This window comes from Colletotrichum godetiae, assembly GCF_030913485.1.
Source record: "Colletotrichum godetiae strain CBS 193.32 chromosome Unknown BDP55scaffold_22, whole genome shotgun sequence".
Classification (NCBI taxonomy): domain Eukaryota; kingdom Fungi; phylum Ascomycota; class Sordariomycetes; order Glomerellales; family Glomerellaceae; genus Colletotrichum; species Colletotrichum godetiae.
In genome coordinates this window covers 196992-219113 of record NW_026851270.1, presented here as the reverse complement: position 1 = coordinate 219113, position 22122 = coordinate 196992, and the positions used below count along the sequence as shown (strand labels likewise).

Genomic DNA, 22122 nt, shown 5'->3' with positions numbered 1-22122 from the left:
ACCTTGGTTATTCGACTCTGACACTGGCTAGACTTAATACAAGCACACAAGAAAGCTCACTACCCATTCATTCAAGCAGCTAGGCACCAGGTACTGCAGTAGCACTGGTACATTGAGTGCTGCGACATACCCGGGGCTACCTCGTAAGGCAGAGACACATGGAAGAGGACGGGATTGGGGGGAGCTCCAGCCCACTACGCAGTACTCGGTGCCCCTCTCACCCCTCTCTCCCACTCATTCTCCTTCTAATATCCTATCGCCAACAAAGAGGTACGAATAACCTGAAAGTATGGAGTACGGATACATCCTCACATTTATTGCCCAAGGTACTCCGTACTACCAATACTTTACCGCACTCAGCCTTCGGGTCAAAGTCTCATCATCTCCAGGTGTCAAGCCTCAAGTATCCAGTCACAACCCGCAAGTCAAGCCAGCCCACAGATCCCACTTGTCTTCAATGAAAATGGAGTGTGCCAATGCAGCTGCTTGCTTGCCTTGCCCCCCCTTTCCATTTGCCTTTTCCCCTTCCATTGTTGCTTTCTGTCCCTGTTCAAGGCCCAGAAGGCCCAGTCCACTATCCAAATGTCAGGTCCATGGCATGTCCCTCCTAGATGGAACCTTTCCCCTCGGCTCGTGCCTTTGACCATTTTTATCGCCTTTTCTTGCCTCAAACTGTGAATGCTCCATCCCATAAGGCGCTGTCTTCCCGGTCTGGCCATCTCATTTGATCCCATCCGGTCCAGTCCCATCACCCCCCTCCCCAATTCCCCTCAAGGCCATTTCCCCGTCGTCCCATCCTAACACGTACACTACCTGGTGTGGTACCTCTACTTTATCTCTTGCTCCCACCCATTACCTTACCTCACCTTACCTACCTTACCTACCTGGCCTACCTTGCCTTGGGTACCTGAGGAATCGCACAATATCTTTGGACCTTCCTCCCTCTGCTCACTTTTGCTCTTCTCCCGTCTTTCTTCTTTACACCTCTCATCCCAACTCACCCCTCCACTGCGGGACAAAGACGAGAATTGTTCCGGCGACACCGCATTGTCATCCAGCATATTTCACCGAGGAAAGAATCCGAATACAACAACAGACGGCCGCCTTGCGCTTATAATACAGCCTGCCTTCCCCTCGCCCACTCGTCGAGCGTTGCTACCGCTGCTACTGCTACTGTTGCTGTTGCTGTTGCTTGGACGAGCCGTTCTTTTTCGGTTGATCCCGCTACCCTGTCTGTTCCGCAACTGTCGCATCGCATCGCATTCCTTGTTTGCTTCCCCACCTTTGCCTCGATTGACTCGCCAAAGATACCCCTCGATTTCTCGACAAGCCCGACACGCCAAACCTCCAAGCTCGAAAAAACAACAGCTCCAACCCCAACCCCAAACTTGAAAACCACACCCAAAAGAACAGCACTAAAACCTCGCAAACATGGCTGATCTGCAAGGACGCAAGGTCTTCAAGGTCTTCAACCAGGACTTCATCGTCGACGAGCGATACACCGTCACCAAGGAGCTCGGTCAGGGAGCTTACGGCATTGTCTGGTGCGTGCGACCTTGAACCTGCTCTTCCCCTCATCCCATCGGCTGTCGTTCTGCGCTGCTGGTGCTGGTGCTGGTGCTGATGCTGATGCTGATGCTGCCGCTGCTGCCACCACGGCTGCCCCGCCATTTGGCCAAGAAGCTGACGAATACTCCCCTCACACAGCGCCGCCGTGAACAACCAGACCCAAGAGGGCGTCGCGATCAAGAAGGTCACAAATGTTTTCAGCAAGAAGATCCTGGCCAAGCGCGCCTTGCGCGAGATCAAGCTCCTCCAGCACTTCAGGGGACACCGCAACGTGAGTCCTGCCTTTTGCCCGCTCTCGAAGCTGTCCCAAGAACCCCGCGCAGCCTCATCGCCACGCGGGCTGCACCACCGCCGACAACTGGAAATGATGCTAACTGCATGTTGTGACAGATTACTTGCCTCTACGATATGGACATTCCCCGACCCGATAACTTCAACGAGACATATCTCTACGAGGGTACGCTTCTTACCGCGTGCATCCGCCGCCGCCCCGACCGAATCGGCTGTGCTAACTCACCTGTTGTGCTACAGAGCTCATGGAATGCGATTTGGCAGCCATCATCCGATCCGGCCAGCCGCTGACCGACGCCCACTTCCAGTCCTTCATCTACCAGATCCTCTGTGGTCTCAAGTACATCCACTCCGCCAACGTCCTGCACCGTGATCTGAAGCCCGGTAACCTGCTCGTCAACGCCGATTGCGAGCTCAAGATTTGCGATTTTGGTCTGGCGCGTGGTTTCTCCGTTGACCCCGAGGAAAATGCTGGTTACATGACGGAATACGTCGCCACCAGATGGTACCGTGCTCCGGAGATCATGCTGAGCTTCCAAAGCTACACCAAAGCTAGTACGTACCCAAGAGGGCGTCATAAAACTGCGGTGGGATGAAATGCTAACCATTCAATAGTTGACGTATGGTCCGTTGGATGCATTCTGGCCGAGCTTCTCGGCGGCCGTCCCTTCTTCAAGGGTCGCGACTATGTCGACCAACTGAACCAGATCCTGCACATTCTCGGAACCCCCAACGAAGAGACTTTGTCCCGCATCGGCTCGCCCCGCGCCCAGGAATATGTCCGCAACCTTCCCTTCATGCCCAAGAAGACCTTCCCCAGCCTGTTCCCCCAGGCCAACCCTGACGCCCTCGATCTCCTCGACCGCATGCTTGCCTTCGACCCCTCGAGCCGTATCAGCGTCGAGCAAGCTCTTGAGCACCCTTACCTGCACATCTGGCATGATGCTTCCGACGAACCCGACTGCCCCACGACCTTCAACTTCGACTTCGAGGTCGTCGAGGATGTTGGTGACATGCGCAAGATGATTCTGGATGAGGTCTACCGATTCCGCCAGCTGGTTCGCACCGTCCCCGGAGCTACCCAGGCCGGCACGCAGGCTGCTGGACAGCAGGGTGGTGGCCAAGTGCCGATTCCCACTGGAGGTAACCAAGGATGGAGCTCTTCGGACCCCCGACCTCAAGAGTACGGCGGCCAGGGAGGTGGTCTGGAGGCAGATCTTGCTGGCGGCCTCGATCACCGGAGATAAAGCTGCTGCAAGCTCCTCAAGGACTGGTACGCTGCGCGAAATTGCGCTGGAACGGCTAGCAAAATCGGTGTTTGGTTTGCAGACTCTGGCGGGCAATTGCAGAATTTTGTTTTGGATGTGATGTCATTCAGCGGTTTTACACGTCGGGTGGGGAAGAGGAGAGGAGCGAGAATCACTAGAAGACGTTGGTATTGATCTGGATGATGGCCGCTCTTCCATCTGAGGGAGAGAAGAGGAGGAAGAAGAAAAGAGGAGGACAAAGTCGAGACACTGGGGGACTGGATCGCCCGAGGGGTTGGATGAACACGACAAAGATGACAGCAGTCCCCAAATTTACTTAATTCCCTATGATGCGATTCCGCGCTTGTGGTCCTGCACCCTTTGGGCGGCTACTGGTCGGTTCTTCATCTCTGTATGTGTGAGCGTGATGTGGCTGCAGTAAGTGAGTGCTTTTACTCATCTCGGTTATGTGAAATGGTGCACTGGTGGCCTGGATGGCTGCGTACTCATGCAGGTTTCAGTTGAGCCTGTCAGGTGAAAATTTCCCAGGTTCTGTCGGATGCGAGTTGAGTGACGAAGGCATCCTGTCTTCGAGCATGTCTACATTAGCAATATGATTACAAGTGATGACGCAGGCCGGGTCGGGGGCCAGAGACTTTCGAGTCCATGGACTGCTTACTTCAGGCTCAGCCTAAAAATCGAGTTGATTTTAGTGAAACCTCAACTTGAATACGATGCAGAGCAGACTTTTGGAAGATGACATTTGAGATGTAAATAAGTAGTTTGTTTTGCCCAAGAGCCTATGTACCGTCGAACGCCAAAAGTAGATACGATTGAATAAAAAAGTGAGAGTGACGGCATATGAAGCCCCAACATCTATCTGCGATGCTTTCCCTCCCCGCGTAGTGTAAGTTAATGGCCCCATTACGTCTTAAGTTGAACCCGAACCCGTGATCCGTCCGGGCCGGGGGTATATATATTCAAATGATGGATTTTGTGAGAGAATGATGAAGAAGAGGAAGGAAAGTAATTCCGGGTTCTGTAAGTAAGAAACCTTGTGACCGAGAACCGTTGAACGCCGTTGTAAACCCCGATGTAGTTTTTAAACGCCAGACTCATCCTAGAGTGCCATCTCAGTGGAGAGACCGAAGGCCTTCCTTATGCCTTGGGACCGTAGAACCAGTAGTACGCCGCGTACGGAACGCTGTCGGTGGCGCCGGGGGTGGTGCACTGGTGCGCGACGCCGCCGGCCGTGACGACGCGGTAGACGGCGGTGACACCCTTGCTGCCGCCCTTGTCACCGAGCAAAAGCCAGTCGACGGAGCCGGTCTTCTCCGGGCCGACGTCGGCGGAGGCGGGAGCCTTTGTGCCGTTGAGCTTCGCGCCCCGGAAGAGATCCTCGCCGACCTTGAAGGTGGGCACGCCCGTGTTGTCGAAGAAGTGGACGCCGAGCTGCTTCATGGGCGCGATGCCAGGCATGACAAGGTCGGCTGTGGCCGGGAAGGGCGAGGTGGAGGAGGCGCCGAATTTGGAGGTGCCGTCGGAGGTGAGGGGGAGAGGGGTGGACCAGACTGCGTTTGTGGTGAGGCCGTTGAAGATGTCGACGGAGGGGAGGGAGGCGGGACCGGCGGCGGGGTAGAGGGGTTGAGCGTCGTAGAGGCCTGCGAGGGCACCGGTTGCTGTTGCGGTGATGGCGGTTGCGTTGACGGAGGTGCAGGTGTAGTTTTGGATGCCGTGGCCTAGGGCGATATGCTTGAGAACTAGGTCTGCTGCCGGGGCGGGGAGTTCGACGCCTTGCGTGTGGGTGTTAGTGATGATTTTCTTAAAGTGAGAGTCGGTGTTGTTTGGTTTACATACCATTACCGTTGACGGGGAGTGTCGGAGCCGTGGGTTTGGAGACGCAGCCGGCTTGTCTCTTGGCCGGGGCGGCGGAGACGAGAGCCAGGGTGGCCAGCAACAGGAAGGTCTTGGCGAGCATGTTGGCTGTTGACTGGGTGGCTGTTGGAAGGAGAGAAGAGGGTGGTGATCCGCGGGTGTTGGATGGTGATCAGATGTGTAAACGCGAGTAGTAGGCGGGAGAAGGGTAAGAGATATATGCAGTAGCAACCAGGCCACCACACCGAAAATTATGCACGACACCTCACGAGGGCCGGAATAAGAGATTGGGGTGATTTCTTTTCTTAGAATCGCTTCCTTGGAGGAAACAGGCAGGTTGCGTCGGGTCCGGTTAGGAAATGGGGAATGCGGCGGGCCGTTTAGAGACAAGACCGGGGGGGACGGGATTGGTGTGTGGAGCAATTCCTTGGGCTGAGAATAGGTACGGCGCTTAAACGCGTTGCGATGGGGTTGGGGTGGTTGAGGTGGTGCTTCTTTGACCGAGACAAAGATGCAGAGCTAACGTGGGTGACGGGTACTACTAAATATGAACTTGAGAGACAGAGTAGGATGAACAATGTTTTTTGAAAAGTAGTGATTCGAATCGAGAGTTGGAAACAAGGAAATCGTCGAAGAGATGAGGAAGGTTTATGCTGTGAGACGGGCCGGGAGACTGAGAAGACGGGACGGAACTGGGAGATGGTCTTTATATCATTAAAGTCTGTTAGCCGTTGCTCAAAAGCTTGGTAGGAAGGGGGAGAAAAGACTAAAAAGAGTTGAGGGTGAGACGGGCGGACGACTGAACCCTGCCACCCATCTCAGTGTAAAGGTGAGGGTAGAGATCCATCTATCCACACGCATACACACACACACACACACCACACACAACCCGAAGGAGGCGCACTTAGACTTGGGGTTCGGGTCTGACAAGGTAGGCTTCCTTTTCAGAATGCAAGGCGGAGCAAGGGGGGATCGTGCCTTTGGGTCCCCTAGCAGGGTACTTCGTACATGATTGCATTTGGATGTGGTTCATAATGAGTGCAGGATGGGGACTGAACTGAGGAATGGAGTAGGGCGAGATAGATTATGGGCAGACTGAGGGAGGGAAACACGGACGCAGCCCATTGGGGATGTACCAATGCTCATTTTGTGTTGCTGATGCTACCGACCTTGCTACGGTGCCATTGCCCCTGGTCCAGGTTTGGAGGTTCATGTTGCTGCCGTCTTGAAGGGTTATCCTGCCGTCACCGTCGACGGCATCCTTTAACCCAAGGTAGGTAGGTGGCTTTGACTCTTCGCAGGCAGAAGGCGAGGCGGGAGGGTATCTTTTGGGACGAAGATGGGTATGCGTGTCGTCTTCCTGTGCCACCCAGAAAGGGAAGAGAGTCGGATTCTCGCAACGCAGGCCGATGGTACGGATAGACAAGGATCCTTGGACGTGTTCCTTGAGGCAGAAAAGAAGGTTGTCCTCTTCCTGGTTGGACATGAGACGAAGGGGGTCGAGGCCAAGGAGAATGGAAAGAAAACGGCAGGTCGCGGAGGACGGAGGCTGGGTACGTACACACGCTCGACGGTAGGTACGTACAGGGATACTCCGTCTAGACTGCGGGGATGCCTGGCGCAATGCGCGTCTAAAGTCGGAAGGCACCAAGGCAGCTGACCAACCGCCGACGGACCTGCCCTAGGTGGAGACGGTACGAACTACGTACATAGACACACTGGATGGGCAGGAGCGAGGTGGTGGGGTTGCCAGTGGCTGGGAGGGGCCTGTTTGCCGGCCCTTTGCAGCTTCTTCCGTCAACCGTCACTTTTCACAAATCCAGCAACCGTTTCTTCTGCCTCTATTATCTGTGTGTCTACGGCACATCACGTTCTCTGCACATCCACCATCGTACACCGTCACAGGCAGTCGGTTCTCGCTGCGGCCAACCTGAGCTCGGCCGGCCTATGCGCATCCTGGCCTCGTAGAAGGCGGCCACGAGTTGTGGGATACTAGGACCCTGCACGGTGAGCCTGGCGACCATGACATCGCGTGGCATCGCATCGCATGGCTCATGTCCCACCCGTCTGACTGCATCTGGAATCAAAGAACACAACGCCGAGGGCAGAGTGACAATCCTACGTGCCACACAGCCACAAGTCAGAACTTACCAGCGCCGCGGCAATCTCATCTTCCGAAGATCACGAACCAAGTGCTGACCCTGGCGCGGCCATGCGCGGGTTTGGATCAAAGAAAGGCACTCCAACAAAATAGACGGCGTGGCTGACTCACTTGGACGGTGCTGTCATCTCGAGAAAACATGGCGTCTGTCAGCGAGTCGCTGACAGTCAATCTTGGTTACGCTCTTGGCCCATGGGGCATGTTGTAGTGTACGTTGCAAGGCGCGCGGGTCTCCAGAAGCCAAGAGTCTTGGTTGTCTCCGAGCCCGTTCTTGGCTTTGTGGAATCTTCGAACCCCTCCAAGATCCTATGGACCTGGGTCCAAGATAGCCGACATGGTGCCAACTCTGTCGCCTGTCTTGCCATCCATGCCGCTGTCTCGAACGTCCTCGAGTCCGACCAGACCGTCCGCTAATACGGATACAGAATTCGTACTTGCCGGTCCATTTCATTTTCGTGTCGTCAAAATACCTCATTTCTTTTACTGCAACCCACCTGGTTCTCTCCAATGTGGCGCTCGTGGCGTGCCAGGGTCGCCTTGGGTACCCTCACAGAAGTCGAGTCTGTCATTTGAACGTCTACAATGTCACCTCACCATTCCATTCTCCCTCGAGGCCGTTCGACCATCGCGGGTGGGCGCGGCTAGGCGGTCAATTCAACCCCTCACGACTCCATCCTCGTGCGCCTCTTCTGCCCGCCGCTAATCCGCATTCGAGCCACGATGACTGGCTGACGGTGGCGGGGGTCGGCTGCCATGCTTCCGCAAAGCAAAGACTCGAAATATAGCACGGCTACTCGGAAGACCGAGATCTTGAGAGGTCCAACCTCCTGCTTACTGGCTCAATAAGCGGATTCTGACCACGGCATGCATCTCTTTATTTTTGGGAAGCAATCAGTCTGTGGTCTGTAGGCCCGAAATACACATGGCCGCAAAACTGTGGCAGGCAGGAAGACTGAGCGATTTCTGTAGTCATCTCATTCTCAATCTCGAGAAATCCTCGGTATCGCCTTTGCTTCACCCCGGAGCACTCTACCAAGGTTCAGCCGTTTATGAGCTCCACCGTCCGCAACTTCCGACTCAACCGGCCGTTTCTCCCGTCTCTCGGCGTCCTTCTCCCTGCATCCAGAACGTTTCGTTTCCTTGCAACCTCGCAATCGCGCACTGTTCACCACGGGCACAGTGACGGACAGGGCCGGTGCTCCACTGATCTCCTCTGTGGCATCACATCACGACAGCACTTTAATTCAGACGCGACTGGAACTCCCTTCTCCTGACGAGATCTCTAGATCCAGTATTCAAGGTATCATGACAGCTCTTTCGCAGCTCAGCGAACCAACATGTCGAACCTGAAACCTCGTACAGTCACGTCACAATGTTTGGGGATCTGCAATGCCACGCCGGTGACATTTCTGGTGCTACCGACTTTGGGCAGCTTCGGTGTTACAGATCCGGCTAAATTTCTCAGGGGTTATCGGGTAAACATTTGCTCTCCGGAATGATGAATCTGACGGTGCCGGCCACCGGTGGTTATCCAACGGTTCCTTGCGCACGACTCGAGCTCGGAGCAGCCTCGTCCTTGGAGCCGACGACGGGCGCACACGGAGCTCCGTGTCCTGAAGGTTCAATACACGCTTCCCTCAGGTCTGAACTCTGATGCGAAATTGTGGGCACAGGGCTGCGGAATCTCCGTTGGGAAAATAAGCTTCGTGTGCAGACAACTGAATCGCAAATATCGCAACCGTCGTCAGCTTTCGAGGCTTGTAGCAACGGCTTTCACAATGGATTCAGGCACGAAGAGTTGGCATACGTGCTCAGCGGAATCTTCGACATGTTGCAACTCGACCACCGCTTCAATCCGTCAACCAGGACTTTTGGCCGGCCGGCCAGGGACGAAGGCCAACAACATGGTCAGGCCAAGACATGCACTACCGGCAACCTTGCACGCAATCTAAGCCCCTGAGCCGATCGCAAACATTGACATGGGATGAAGTCCTCGTGTTCGATGGCGTCTCAAATATTCTGCGCCGCCCGCAGATTGTCTGATCAGGCATGACTTGTCAGAGACGCCAAAGCCAATTCCTCCTGAGTGTCGCGTTGCGGGCGATGGAAGATGACGAGCTGAGATTTGTTCCCTCGAGGTTTCCAAGCGAGGGGAAACTTCCCGTTTCAAACGGCCACTAAGCCTTAGCCTACGTTTCAGAGCTCAACGCACTGACCACAGCCTCTGCGAATCCCTTCAGTTCCCAGCTGTCCCCGTCGCTCAACTTTGTTGGTCTCCAGGAATTTATCCCCAGACGACCCAACAAGCCCACTAATACGCGGAGGATCACCCTTTTTCGCGAAGCCCTACATTTGGGGTTCGTCCATACTTTTCTTCAGTGTGTCGGCGATCAAACCGAGCATCACATCCTTGAATGATAGCAATCACTGCCTCCTGAGCTACAAGGGCTGAATGCGACTTTGGAAACCCCTAACAGTTCCATCGTGCTGCGCGGTGCCTTTGAAGCGACAAAGACCGCAGGTCGGAATTGAGCCTGGATCAATGATGTTGATGCCAACCTCCCGAGGAGATCGTATTTGGAAAGCACCCTTAACCAACGAGGCGCAGTCTGCCGATAACCCATTTTCTCTGGGAGTCGTTATTCTTCCGGCTGGGTGACCCGAGAGAGCAGTACCTTGTGTTTGTGGCCGTCTGATCGACGTCAAGCATTCAGTTCACATTGTCAAATGCACTACTGCCTCCGTCAACTGCACAGCGGAGACTACAACGTGTTTTCGACTTGCAAGAATGAGGTCCCAAACGCGGCCAAGAGATGTGCCGCAATCCTGCATTTATCCACCGTTTTCTGGAACTGGAGACATCGTAGATGGATGTGCAAGCTCTCCAGAAACCGAGGTTTTCCCTACGAGACTTTGAACGCCACGTGCGGCACAGATGAAGTCTTGGAGAGTGGCACACCAAGCTTTCTGAGCAAGTTCTGGACCCGAAGTTGCAAGCCGAAGCGGCTCCGATGGCATCTTGACAGCACTTTCCTCTCCTCTACACTGATCGGACTTTGCCCGAGACACATTCTTCTCCATCTGATGGCTGCTCGGAGAGGACTGCTTCCAAAGAGGGGCTCCCATATGAGGCCGTCATAACCATGGCGCGACTCTGCGCTCCCAAACCCCTCTTTACAAGCACACCGGACCGCCAGTTCATGTCACACAGGCAGAAAGTCTTCTTGCTTCCAGCAGCACGCAGACGGTCTAAGGCACGGCCTGCCGTAGCTCATCTGCAGAGAATCGACAAGCCACCTTCTCCACTTTCAGCAGTTCCTTCCAACTATCGCGACAGAGGAGCAAGGCGCCCGCATGGCGTCCTTCGAGCCAATCACTCCACGCTCATCGTCTAGCGCATTGGCGCTTACGTCGCATGCCAATGTTGAACTGCCTACTGCAATGCTGCATTGCTGCAGTGTAGGTATCACGACAGAGTGTGTGTCGTCCCCAAGCGCACACTATTGACCTCGCTTCCATCGCCTACAGCCGCGACCTGCCGAGCCTGCTTGCCTTTATCGCGCTGGCGATTGTCTGTTGGAGTCTGGTCTGTTCCTTTGACCGTTTAGCTTGCTTGGCCTGCTTGGCCTCGAGGAGGGTCTGGCGTGTGATGCGCTTGTCGGCTACGTTGGTCGTGCTGCTGTGAGGCGATGGCGGAGGTGTTGGCGCTGGCGATGCGAACACTGGATGTTTGCTAGTAGATGACAGTCTTGACGCTGTTGGAAGTCGGACCGGGTGGACGTGAAGGTGGCCAGCGTGGCAGTTCAAATCCTGGCTCGATTCTCACGTGATTGACTCTACCTGCACCGGCGAGGCGTAATTCGCGATGCTCGAAGTGTTGGACCGCAGTCGAGCGGTGACGGTTAAGGGACACAGAGGCTCCCAACTGCAGCTACTGAGGTCGTCTCGATGGCCCCAAGGCAGCTTGACATTCTTCTAGAGCTCAGTACAAGAGTTCCCGTGTCTTCGAGCAAAAGAATGTCCAAGGTTCATCAAAGCCTCGGCCGCCTCATCCGTCGTCGATTCCTTGGTTGCGTTGGACGGACCCAGTCGGTGCTGTATGCGGGCCACCACCTCCAGCGATGCGTGTAAGCCACCTTTTTCCCTTGACAGGTGAGCATTGCTATGAACCCCGCGATTTATATTTGGCTCACCATAGGAACGTTGGGCTTTTGAAGGATGAGTTGTGTGTGCTGACTAGAGATTTACTGGCAAATGGCAAGGGTTGTGAGATGTGTGTCGAGAAAGCAGTCTTTTGGTGCATCCTAGTTGCAGGACCAACGGCAGGCTTTCATGCCTTGGAGGCTCCGTCATGACTTTCTGCAGAACCCAAACGTCTCCTCTTTTGCATTCTTCAAGAAGCACATCAACACCCTTCGTTTGTGCAGAGAAATTTCGAGGGGGCGGTCCAGGTCGGTGCGTAGCGTCATAACGGCACTGGTGCCAATGGGCTCCCGCTTGGCGGCTTACCTATATATAACCACCGACAGCTTCCCCACCCAACCAACTATCACTGGATGCACACATCCACCAATCCCCGATAGTCTAGTGGTGAGGATATCTGCTTGTCATTGATCTTCAACGATTCGCAGGGGACCGGGGTTCAATTCCCCGTCGAGGAGTTTCTTTTGCCTTTCTGCAGCACTATCCCATGCGTTTCCGTTCCAGCAGGATTTCTGCTCGCTTTTTCTTTTGGAGCTGCGGACGACCTGGTGCCGCAAACCGGGTGGGACACGGTGGCGCGGATACCTGCAATTTCCCTTCAACAAGTGCATGTGGCAGGTCCGTGAGGATATGCAAGTATCGAATTAACTGCGAAATGTCATACAGGCTTCAATTGGAGATGAGTCTGTCGCTCTTTCAAAAATAAGAGTGAAGAATATCCCTTTTCATACTTAGACTGTGCTGTTCGCCCTGAATGTCGCCCACTGCTCATGCATTCGCTGGACTTGGCCGGGCGTAAACTCGTTCCAACAGTTACTACAGGATTCGTCAGCCAGATAGACATGCAACTTGCCGACACGTCTTGGACTTACTCTGCTTGATAATTCATAAAGTTGTAGAGAGGATCCACGCCAGGTAAATCAGGACACGTATCCTGCCCAACCGTACAATCCCAAGAAGGCGTAGCCTGCGCAGGCGTATCATCAACGAAGTCCGTCCCCGTACACCCTCCCTGGAAAGTATGCGGCAGGCCGAACCAGTGTCCGACCTCGTGGACCGCCATGTACCCGCGATCGTTCCCCGTAGGCGAGTCTGCGCCGGGGACCGTGTTGGCGTCAATCTGGCACCCGTCCAGGATGAATGTCTCGGAGCCGGGCAAGGCGTCTGCTTCGGGGTAGAAGCAGCGGCCTAGGGTTGGGTGGATTGCTTGCATGTAGATATTGAGGGACTGGTAGTTTCCTTTGCGGAGGGCGGATTTCATGGCGAGCTCGTCGGTTGGGTTTGTGACTGTTGACCAGGTGGCGTTCACGATGCGCGACGTGCCGCCCAGGGTCATGGTGATGCCGTATTTGCTGAAGGTGTCGTGTAGAACTTGGAATTGCTCTTCGAGCTTGGCTTCCTGGGGCGTAAGTCAGTCTGGCGGCCTTCGTTAACGCACAAGTGGGTTCTTACACTTAAAAGAGCTGTTTCATTTGGGGCGATGGAATGGAGATAGACGGGCACGGAGATGTTGGCGGCCAGAAGACTGCTCCCACTGTTCACATCTCTGCCGGCCAGCGATCTTGCGATTTGCTTGTCGCTGGGGTCCGGGGTTCCGCAGAACGAAGTCAGCGATTGCAGGGATGCCTGTGCCAGTGAGGCACCAAGAATCAGAGAAAACAGCATCGCGACGGCTTTTGTGCGGTTCTTGCGACGGTAGAGACTGTGTTGAGCCGGTGCGAGAGCAGGATCCTTAGTGATTGTCGATGTTTATTTTGGAAATTGAATAAAGATACGATTCGGGGCAATAGGGGATAATGGCAGACGCGCAGCCACTTTGCCAAGGTTTTCGAAGAGTTCGTATTCTCCGCAAGATATATTGGCAGAGGGGTTGATTAGCACCCCATTGCAAGGATTGTGTATTGAGGAAGGTGATAAGAAACGAACCCGAAGCAATTCACAAAATGACGTCGTTCGGTGAAGATGATGTGATCTGCACACCTGCTTAAAGAGGTTATCGACATGATGCATAGATGTTCGATCTTTCGGTCGTCTCTGCCAGTGTTCACATGAATTATTACCGAGCGCGACCAGAGAAGGGCTCGTGGAGCTCCAAAACTCTGTTAAGTTACCTCCAATAAAAGTGTAGTGAGGCCAGTCGTTCCGTTTTCTGCATGAAAACTTAGTCCATGTCCATTGCAAAGAGGTGTTGGGATTACAATGGGTTTGCGTGGTTATTACTGGCTTTCACTCTAACTTCCTAGTAACAAGCACAATGTTGAGTCAGCGTCTTCGCCTGGCCAACAACTTCGAGTGCTCAAATGGGTGAGAATGGTATATGCAATTGGTAGAGAGAATTATTCAATGAAGCCAAAGAAAAGCCTGACGTATGTATTCTATGCATCATTCAGTCCAGAAGGCAGTCGCAGTGCAATGAGCATAGAGACGATGAGGGCGTTGCTCGGCGACTCTGGAAAACCTATGAACTTGGACCTATCTACCGGTAACCAGTCAATTCAACTGGTCTGCTAAGAAGCTTCAAACAGTCAATCACAATAACCGTGCATTTTGTGGCAAGATACAGGGGCGACGGTCCGAAGTGTCGGCGTTGCAGGAGCTCTCGATGTCTTCCGGGAATAAGAACATGTGGGTTGTAGGTGAGACTCTGGCTGCAGTTGAGCATAGGGTACTAATTTGAACAACGTCAAGATGCAATACCTAAGACTTATGAGGCGGATGAAGAAACTTCATTAGCTCTTGTTACTAAGTATGAAGCGTTGATCAGCCTTTTGCTATTAATCAGTTTTGAAGAGCAGACACCGGAGATATCCTTGTCAACTTCGGACTGCCTTACTTCAGCCAAGATGAACGACAGAAGGCGCAAACGCTCATAATTTTGTCTCAGAGCGGCGCCTCAGTACTTCGCTTCAAGGCAGGCTGTGCAAGGATACGAATCCCCCGGCTTTCGGCAACCTGCTCCTTGTCATCATCCAGCCTGGTCTCATCATCTCTTCCATCTTTCAACCTCGCTTTATCAACAGTTTTGGACGGTGGCGAAATGGTCACCTGGGATGAGGACATCAACTTCGCGAGCGCTTTGCTTTTGCATAGTTGCCTGACTGTATTCATCAAAGAGATTCTCAACCTTCTCACCATCGTCATCAGGCTGGCGCCGTTCCGCCGCAAGGCTCGACAACGAACCCCAAACGCCCGGTCCGTCCTCCTAGACGGTTATACCTCAATCCTTTCCAACGATAACGATGGCGACCTCGCCGAGCTGTACTTCACCAACACGGGCCTCCTTCTCTTGAGCGCATCTCTTGCCTCCGCCATCGCCATGAACCTATTCCTGTCCGACATGGTTCTCAACGTCTTCGTTGCCTGCACTTTTGGCTTCTCCTTTGTGGTCTCTGTCTTCTCGTGCCGTCGAAGCTGGTTGCGCCTCATTCTTGCTCTGCGACGAGCGGGGCGATTTGTCTGGTCTGATACGCCGTTTGTCAACTTCTTCTCCCTCATTTATCTTGCGGTGGTGTTGAAGAGCTCGACGACTATGAGGCTGAAGGATTATGTGACGCTGAGGAGCATTGCCATTATCGAGCTGGTTTTCATGAAGGCGTATATTGCAGCGGCTAGTATGGATCGCCAGATTGAGTTATTGCGTTCTCTACACAAGTCTCGGCTTGTGCTTCTCCAGGAACAGGTATGACCTAGTTCCAGCCCCATGACATTAGTTGAACCATTTGCACAGATTACTCTCTAGTTCTCGTCAACTTTTATTGCCCTGTGAGAAGCTGTGTGCTGACGAAGTTTCAACTTACAGAAACCTGAGATCGAGACTACTGAGCCTCCCCGACTCGAGAGAAGCTCCATAGTTCCCTTCACGACTGCTCAAAGGATGTCAGTGATGCTCATCAAGACAACTGTAGGCCATGACTTTGGAGCAGTCAGGGGCTCAAAAGGTCCCGGCACTATTCCTGTACCACCAGTCGGCTTCTTCGCGAATGATGACGTGGGTTCGGGAGACTGGCGTGTCTATCGCCTACGAGCCGACGTCATGCTGATTGCCGATAATCTGCGGGCCACGGATCCGAAGGAGTGGTGGAAACGATTGATCAAAAAAATGCACGGGATATTCCTCAAGCAGTTGAAGAAGGTACGGGTTGTTTACCTCCTAGGAGTGGGTGATAAGCATGTTGTTGGCGGTTCATGCGAGGGCGAAGTCTCGCTCTGGGTGTCGAACGTGAATCTTGTGACTGGAGTTAGTAGTTCGGTCTTGGAATCTTACAGATTAGTTGAGGACGGAAGCACTGATTCAGGCATAGTCTTATAGGGGACAGGTAATGTGAAGAGGAAGCTTATTTGGAGCACTCGTCTGTTTATTTTGTTGATCAATGAATTATGACACACGATGGAGTATAAAGTTCTATCAAGAGGTTATAGTGTGAACAGGACATACCAAACCATATCCGTTTCCTGATAAGAAAATTAGACACAGCCCTAGATTCTGAGGCGGCGATCAAGCTCATTGTTACGTCGTAGAAGCCGCTCTGTGGCTAAGTTCCAAAGACTTTAAACTTTAACTAGGTTCTGATATCTTGAATAGATTGGGTGGACCTCCAGCGTGATCCAGGTGTCAAACACAAAGCCGTCGATACTTTCCGAGTGGTAACTTTCCTGTTAATGCATGTAAAATCCTCTGCAGAAGAAACCATATAAGAAACACAAGCCTTTGGACTGTTTACCTGGACCACTCCAGTCAACCGCAACTTAGCTCACTGCAACTTTGCCTGACGTTACTTAACAACACCATGAAGATCAACAAGCTCCTTCTCGCCGCAGTGCTCGGTTTTGCAACTACCACTCTGGTAAGCCGTTTCAAATAACCCATTACGGAATCAGTCTACTAATCTCACGTGTGATTGTCAAATAGGCTCAAGAGGGCAAATGCACTGCCAAGGGCGAATGCCAGGAAAACACTAGCGGCGTCCGCCTCTTCTGTTCCTCGGGTAATTGTGACGGGAAGGAAGGACAGTCGTGCACAAGGAACGGTCCTGGGTCTTCCAACGTGGCCAACTGCCCAAAGTGAAGGATTTGGCTGGTATCGAGGTTGTTGTCATGAAGTGCAAATAGTGCGCACACTTCCGCAGGAGTCGCAGTCGTGTCTTTGGGTCTTGTTTAAGGAGAACTGATCTGCTGCGATAACGCTTCGCGGGTCCGTAGCCTGTAGGGCCTCTCAGGGGAATTGTATCAAACAAACGCTTCTTACTGTTCTGTTCGATACTGTTAGAACGGATCATTGGATTGCTCATGTGTTGCAACGTTCTCACACCTCAGATGGCATGCAACGGGGAGCTCGGCCCGGGGCCGGATACCACACACGCCATCCTGCTGGCATCCTTTTCAGCCCTGCCTATCGCAAGACAACACGTTCGGTGCACTGTACACAAGTTTCATTTGAAGTGCGTCGACCCTTCAGACATCCCGAGACAAATAGTACGGCTTCGGTCCCCCCTCCATGTTCGTCATCATGCGATTGATCTAAAGGGGGAATAGTGTAGGTAGTGGAGGACCTAGGCCAAAATACAGTCCCCAAGTCCGTGTAAAACTCCATAATCCCACCATAACATACCGAGATATACATAAGGCAAAAAAAAGGCAGGGGATCTTTGAGCTTGCAGGAACGCATGATAGTTGCGACCCCATCCACAAAGCAGTTGCATGTCAGTAATCAGTGTAGAATTGTTTTTGTCATAATGGAGCCCAGGCCACGATGTTCGACGATTCGGGTATGAGAGATCGAGTACAAGGAGATCTTAATTGAGAACTATCAAAGAGGGGAGAATACGGACTTCAGAGACATCTTGAAATCAAATGGTAATGGTCTCTTCGGGGAGCGGCAGGACCTTCTTCCCACACGTATAAAACTCATACTCAGCGTCCTTTGAATGATCCTCAAGCACTGGATTGGACACGCTGATGGCTCTTGTTCCTCTGGAAATCATATCGTCGCGATACTCTCCGATATACTTCACCACATCAGGACCTTGTCCTCCAGCATCTCGAATGCTTTTGATGGCTTCACCTAGTCTTAAACCATCTGTAAGTGCGCAGACACCGGCCTCTCCTCGAACTAGGGAATCAAGGGTTAGCTTTGTTCTCTTCAACGTCATGTTTGAATACTTACACGGCGTCATGGAGTGGGCGGCATCTCCGGCCAGAGTAATCCTACTAGCAGGGAGTTGATCAACTGTCAACTTCACACTCTGCAGCACAATGCCTGGCTTTTTGTACCTCTCCACAGGCACCTTATCAACTAACACACGCAGATTGTCAGGATAACCCTTGGTGCATTGCTTCGCAAATGCCATCAGCTCCTCTCGTGAGGCGGCAACGGTCCAGAAAGGCTTCTCATCCGTGCTCTTAGCGGCTTCAACGTCAATCCAGTGAAGGATGAAATAAAAGTACCCGGTCTTCTTGTCTGGGCTAATCTTGTTCATAGCGGCGAAGAGGCTTGCTTGCCGTCGGTTCTCCGGCGATGAGTCCAAAACGATGTACGCAGAATGGCCCAATTCAAGCTGATGCTTCATCTCATCGACCCCAAGTTCGATCTCCCCGACCAGCGAGCCCACAGGAAGTGGCGTCATGACATCTTGTCCGCCCAAGATGTGCTGACGCACCAAGCTCCGGCTCCCTTCAGCTCCAACAAGGATATCGCCAGCTTCCGAGCTTCCATCCTCGAAGTGCGCCACAACTTTGTCGTTTTGCTCCTCGAGTCGTGCTAGACGCTTGTTGAACTGCACCGGCAGGTGCTGTAGGAGCCAGTCTCGAAGACGCTGACGGTTGGCACGAATAATCTTTCCAGTCTCATCATCCGTGACACCGACTCTCCAATAGGGCTTGCTGACGTCGTAAAAGACGAACTGCGCCGGGATATGGTCGAGAGGGCTCAGATGATTGGTTCGCTCGATGGGACCGAGGTCGGCCGGCATCGAGGCTGACAGTTCAGCCAGCAAAGGGCCGTGTAAGGCAATGGCCCATCCTTGGGCTCTGGCGTCAGCTCTGCTGTCCCGTTCGAAGATGGAGAATGAGATGTTGTTCTTGCGGAGTATCTGAGCAAGGGTGAGACCGCTTAGCCCGGCACCGATGATGAGGACATGAGGATTCGACTTTGGCGTCATGGCGTCTTGTAGGATAGAGAAGAGACGAGTGAGAGTGAGTGATGATCTGGATTGGAACAAACGGCAATCAACTGCGTTATTGGTAAAGGTCTTTTATACGTGCTGAAGACTGAAGTTCGTCTTCCATGTCATTGTAAGTCGCACATGTACCCTTGTCAGTTGCATCGGTCACAACGTCGAGAAGGTGTACAAGGTGGATTATTCCCGGTCGGATTCGTCCATGATTCGCGTGACACTGGCGCCCGCCACCCCGTCGGCCCACATTGATGAAGCAGCTGCAGACATGCGTGTTGCTGATCCATCAGTTTCCGCTTGTCGGGCGCATTGATCAACTGCAAGGGTCGAAATCATTAAGGTTTTCTGATTCCCCAGCTTTCGATCGCATTTTTTGTTCATGGCAACTCCTTTGCAGTGTTACCCAGTACTCTCGTAGGCACATGGCACACATCATTACTCGTCGTAGCCAACAACTCCGCATAACCCCTAGTACTTCCCAACACACAGCGCAAGACTCGTTCATTGACAAATTCCGTGTTTGACCACTGTCCTACTTAAAACTTTTGGTGCCTTTCTACATGTCCGCAGCTGGAAAGATGGCAGGCCATCGTGCGGCGACTGGACCGCCGCTTTACATAAACCTCTGTGGTCTATCTCTGTGCATTCTTTATTAGTTACTGACTCAAGCGTGGCCTATCGAGCGCATCCATCGTCTTGGAGTTGCGGAATACCTATGCCTTCAGTGTTTCGTCATGCTTCCTCAGCTTCGTCCCACGTGTACAAAGCTATGGTTCAAATATGCACCTGAGCACTCCTCAATTGAATAGTGCTATTTAATATCACAGACCCTCTGTGTGAAACCGTACATGACAGTGTATCGATATACCTTATCACAGCATTGCAAAACCTATTATGTCAGGAATGGTCAGCAGGATTCCCCAGTGAGACGTGGTAGTTAGCAAGACCATTGGAGGTGTTTGTGGATAAAGTAGGTACATGTAGTGAGAGATGGTGTCTATGGTCTGTACAAGATTTACTTTCTATGATGACTCCCTTGGAGCTGAAACAAAAGACGAAGATAGACTCATCTCTGCTGACTTCCGCATGTGAGATATTCAGTTGCAAGAAATTCAGGTGATCTCTCGCGGCTTGCATCAAATCAGGGACGAAACTACACGAGAAGCTAGCATGAGAATGAAAGCTCAACAGTCCGGTGAAAGGTCATAATATTAGTTCGGAAGACGAGCGATTCAGTTCTAAGCCATTATCATTCCAGTGCTTTCTCTCAAGGGATCATCAAAGCGATGGATTCTGACGTCGTTACGGAACATGCGTAGTAGTCCCGGGTCGACGATCTTGCGATGCGCCTTGCGATTAGCAGACTGTGTACGGGCTATGTCGGTTGCTTCATCGCAGGTCACGACAACGGACATCAGCGCTGCGCCGCGATCACGCGCCGTTTCGAGATATTCGGTACAAACGGCGCTTCCTACGTCAGCGTTGGATTGGAAGTCGGTGAAAACGTAGGCGAAGTTTAGACTGACTGGACTATCGGCCAGCGACGTCAAGATGGCTTTGCGAATATCGCGCCGTAGACCTTGGTAGCCTGCCTCAGAGCGGTGCAGTACCGCGTCCGCAGGGTCTATGAGCAGGTTGTTGTGCAGTAGCCGGCAGCATGGACCGAGCTGCTGTTGCAGAGCCCTCGCGATAGTAAGCTTGCACGTGCCTGGGAAGCCGTTTAGATGAATTATGGGGAGGGTCTTTAGTGTAAATGGCGATTGAATAGAAGCCATCGTTGGAGTTCAAGATATGCAATGAGTGGCAGAAGGGAGCTTCGGGGATAATGGACAAAGATAAGAAGCTTCGCCTACACAAATCATAAGACTATCTCTGACAAAGACCTCAGATACTTGGATGTTTGCGGCTTCTCTCTGAGATTGCACATCTTTTGAATGACTGAAACCATATCGACGCCGCAAGTGTTGTTAGAGATGCATTGTACTTGGGAGGAAGGTCGGCAGTAACAATCTAATTGTCGAGTAAAACGCGTTCTAGTTTATATAATTCTCTATGTTCCAAAAAGTAATGGCACTTCCCTATTTACCCCTACAAAGTGTCGATAGTGCTTGCATCTGATATTCCAAGACTCTGCAGAAATATGTCACCTTCGGTCGCTTGGTCTGTGTTCAGCATTTGATCCGTCATTTCTTAACAGCTATCCCCTGGCTGCACACGATTCTTGCCCCTGTTTCGGCACGGGCGGGCAAACAACGTGTTTCTCTTCCGCCCATGCATCTTACTGAAGTGGTTTCTCTTCGTTGGGCATCGTTATCAATATTGATTCTGTGGAAGACGAGGCCATTGTAGACGAGCAAGACGATGAAGTAAAGTGGGGACTGGACGCGCGCAGAAAACTCACCATGTTATCTATTCGGCTAAAAACCCTGCCACACAAGGCGTAGGGACAGGGAATGCTTAGTTCATGGGAGCGAAGATGACGTCTGTAGTCCTTGTGGTTTGCGAAGCCAATACCAGAGGCCGCACATTCGGGACGCGGGCAGAAGAAAGCCTTGGTATGTGTTGAACGATGCTTTCGGAGATCGCAGGCACGCTCGAATACCGCAAGGGACCGACATCCAGCGTAGCTACAACTCCAGTCGCCATTGTCATCGTCATCTTGAAACCCCATCTGGTAGACATTCTGAGGGACCCAATCGTCGTCAACGTCGGTGGGTTCGCAGCTGTTCGTCTCGCTCGGACTGGGGTAAACATCGTTGATAGCAGCGCCAAACAAGTCGTCAGGCCACGTAACGATGTTTTCGTCCCAGCCCGCGCTGCAAGTTAGCGACGTCATATTGAACGACAAATCCAACTGGGTGTTTTGGTCGTCCCTGAGCGTAGTCGGAAGGTGGTAGTTGTCGTTGTTATCTCCCTTCGCCGTATCGAATGTAGCTGCCAGGCTGTTGTCGGCAACATCGTGGTGCATGGTTGCATTCAGGTAGTGGTCCGGATCGAATGTCGCTAAGTCTATCGTGCTGTGCCCGTCTAGATGAGAGTCTAACCCAGGCGCCATGTTCTGAGAGTTGAAGTGTCAGTTAGGTACTTAGTACTTATGTAGTAGCAAGATCTCTCTAAACCCCGGGCAGGTATCGCCATTGCGATGTTACCTATCAGTAAGGTGGTGCGTACACATGTGTCTGGAAATTCCCCATCGTTGAAAGAGAAGGTAGCAGCGAAGAAATGGTATTCGTTTAGAAATGGCGTATCAGACATGGTGAACAATGGCGTTTTCTGCCGTGTGAACGAGAGATTCCTAACTTGAAAGTTGAACCTGTAATGCCATATAAGAGGCTGATTTATTTAACTTGAGGTCCCTTCATCAAATAAAGCTTCATGGCTGTTCCTATTCGGCAATCTCCTTGACTCTTGAAGTGCGAGGCATTACCAGCAGGGCCTTTTGTTGATGAACATGGGGGAACAATGACGAGGACCAGGTTTCCCGGCATTCCCGTCAGATGAACCGCGCGCAAAAGACGATTCTCGGCCGTATCTCGAGAGTGGTCTGAGACTAAGTAAATGATTGGTTGGCTTGCTTCTCGCGATTTTCTAAGTGCTTAAAGCA

At 52.5% G+C, this 22122-nt stretch overlaps 8 protein-coding genes and 1 non-coding gene across 9 annotated transcripts; 4 read left to right on the top strand and 5 right to left on the bottom strand.

The window, feature by feature from the left end:
* Window positions 1-1431: 1431 nt before the first annotated feature.
* Window positions 1432-3107, top strand: BDP55DRAFT_728967 (kinase-like domain-containing protein; the record flags this gene model as incomplete). Its single annotated transcript, XM_060579509.1, has 5 exons — window positions 1432-1544; window positions 1708-1840; window positions 1960-2026; window positions 2101-2415; window positions 2476-3107. The coding sequence occupies 5 exons, from the start codon at window positions 1432-1434 to the stop codon at window positions 3105-3107; spliced, it is 1260 nt and encodes a 419-aa protein (XP_060429188.1).
* Window positions 3108-4265: 1158 nt separating this feature from the next.
* BDP55DRAFT_552914 (malate dehydrogenase) lies at window positions 4266-5085 on the bottom strand (the record flags this gene model as incomplete). The annotated part of the gene is made up of 2 exons (XM_060569249.1): window positions 4266-4900; window positions 4965-5085. The coding sequence occupies 2 exons, from the start codon at window positions 5083-5085 to the stop codon at window positions 4266-4268; spliced, it is 756 nt and encodes a 251-aa protein (XP_060429187.1).
* Window positions 5086-11716: 6631 nt separating this feature from the next.
* Window positions 11717-11804, top strand: BDP55DRAFT_t186. The gene has a single exon. It is a non-coding gene; the product is annotated as a tRNA-Asp (tRNA).
* BDP55DRAFT_664800 (metalloprotease 1) lies at window positions 11784-13227 on the bottom strand. Its single transcript, XM_060574985.1, has 2 exons — window positions 12799-13227; window positions 11784-12745 (listed from the first exon to the last, which is right to left on the bottom strand). Exons 1-2 carry the CDS (start codon window positions 13009-13011, stop codon window positions 12215-12217), a joined length of 744 nt encoding a protein of 247 aa, XP_060429186.1. The 5' UTR covers window positions 13012-13227; the 3' UTR covers window positions 11784-12214.
* Window positions 13228-14352: 1125 nt separating this feature from the next.
* On the top strand, window positions 14353-15723 carry BDP55DRAFT_664798 (uncharacterized protein). Its single transcript, XM_060574984.1, has 2 exons — window positions 14353-15025; window positions 15146-15723. Exons 1-2 carry the CDS (start codon window positions 14384-14386, stop codon window positions 15653-15655), a joined length of 1152 nt encoding a protein of 383 aa, XP_060429185.1. The 5' UTR covers window positions 14353-14383; the 3' UTR covers window positions 15656-15723.
* Window positions 15724-16106: 383 nt separating this feature from the next.
* BDP55DRAFT_664796 (uncharacterized protein) lies at window positions 16107-16423 on the top strand. Its single transcript, XM_060574983.1, has 2 exons — window positions 16107-16190; window positions 16256-16423. The coding sequence occupies exons 1-2, from the start codon at window positions 16134-16136 to the stop codon at window positions 16409-16411; spliced, it is 213 nt and encodes a 70-aa protein (XP_060429184.1). The 5' UTR covers window positions 16107-16133; the 3' UTR covers window positions 16412-16423.
* A 707-nt stretch (window positions 16424-17130) lies between these two features.
* BDP55DRAFT_159654 (putative monooxygenase) lies at window positions 17131-18703 on the bottom strand. The gene is made up of 2 exons (XM_060565669.1): window positions 17510-18703; window positions 17131-17455 (listed from the first exon to the last, which is right to left on the bottom strand). Exons 1-2 carry the CDS (start codon window positions 18501-18503, stop codon window positions 17193-17195), a joined length of 1257 nt encoding a protein of 418 aa, XP_060429183.1. The 5' UTR covers window positions 18504-18703; the 3' UTR covers window positions 17131-17192.
* Window positions 18704-19756: 1053 nt separating this feature from the next.
* On the bottom strand, window positions 19757-20293 carry BDP55DRAFT_632353 (uncharacterized protein; the record flags this gene model as incomplete). Its single annotated transcript, XM_060572413.1, has 1 exon — window positions 19757-20293. One exon carries the CDS (start codon window positions 20291-20293, stop codon window positions 19757-19759), a length of 537 nt encoding a protein of 178 aa, XP_060429182.1.
* A 452-nt stretch (window positions 20294-20745) lies between these two features.
* BDP55DRAFT_715787 (uncharacterized protein) lies at window positions 20746-21573 on the bottom strand (the record flags this gene model as incomplete). Its single annotated transcript, XM_060578318.1, has 1 exon — window positions 20746-21573. One exon carries the CDS (start codon window positions 21571-21573, stop codon window positions 20797-20799), a length of 777 nt encoding a protein of 258 aa, XP_060429181.1. The 3' UTR covers window positions 20746-20796.
* Between the last annotated feature and the right edge of the window lie 549 nt (window positions 21574-22122).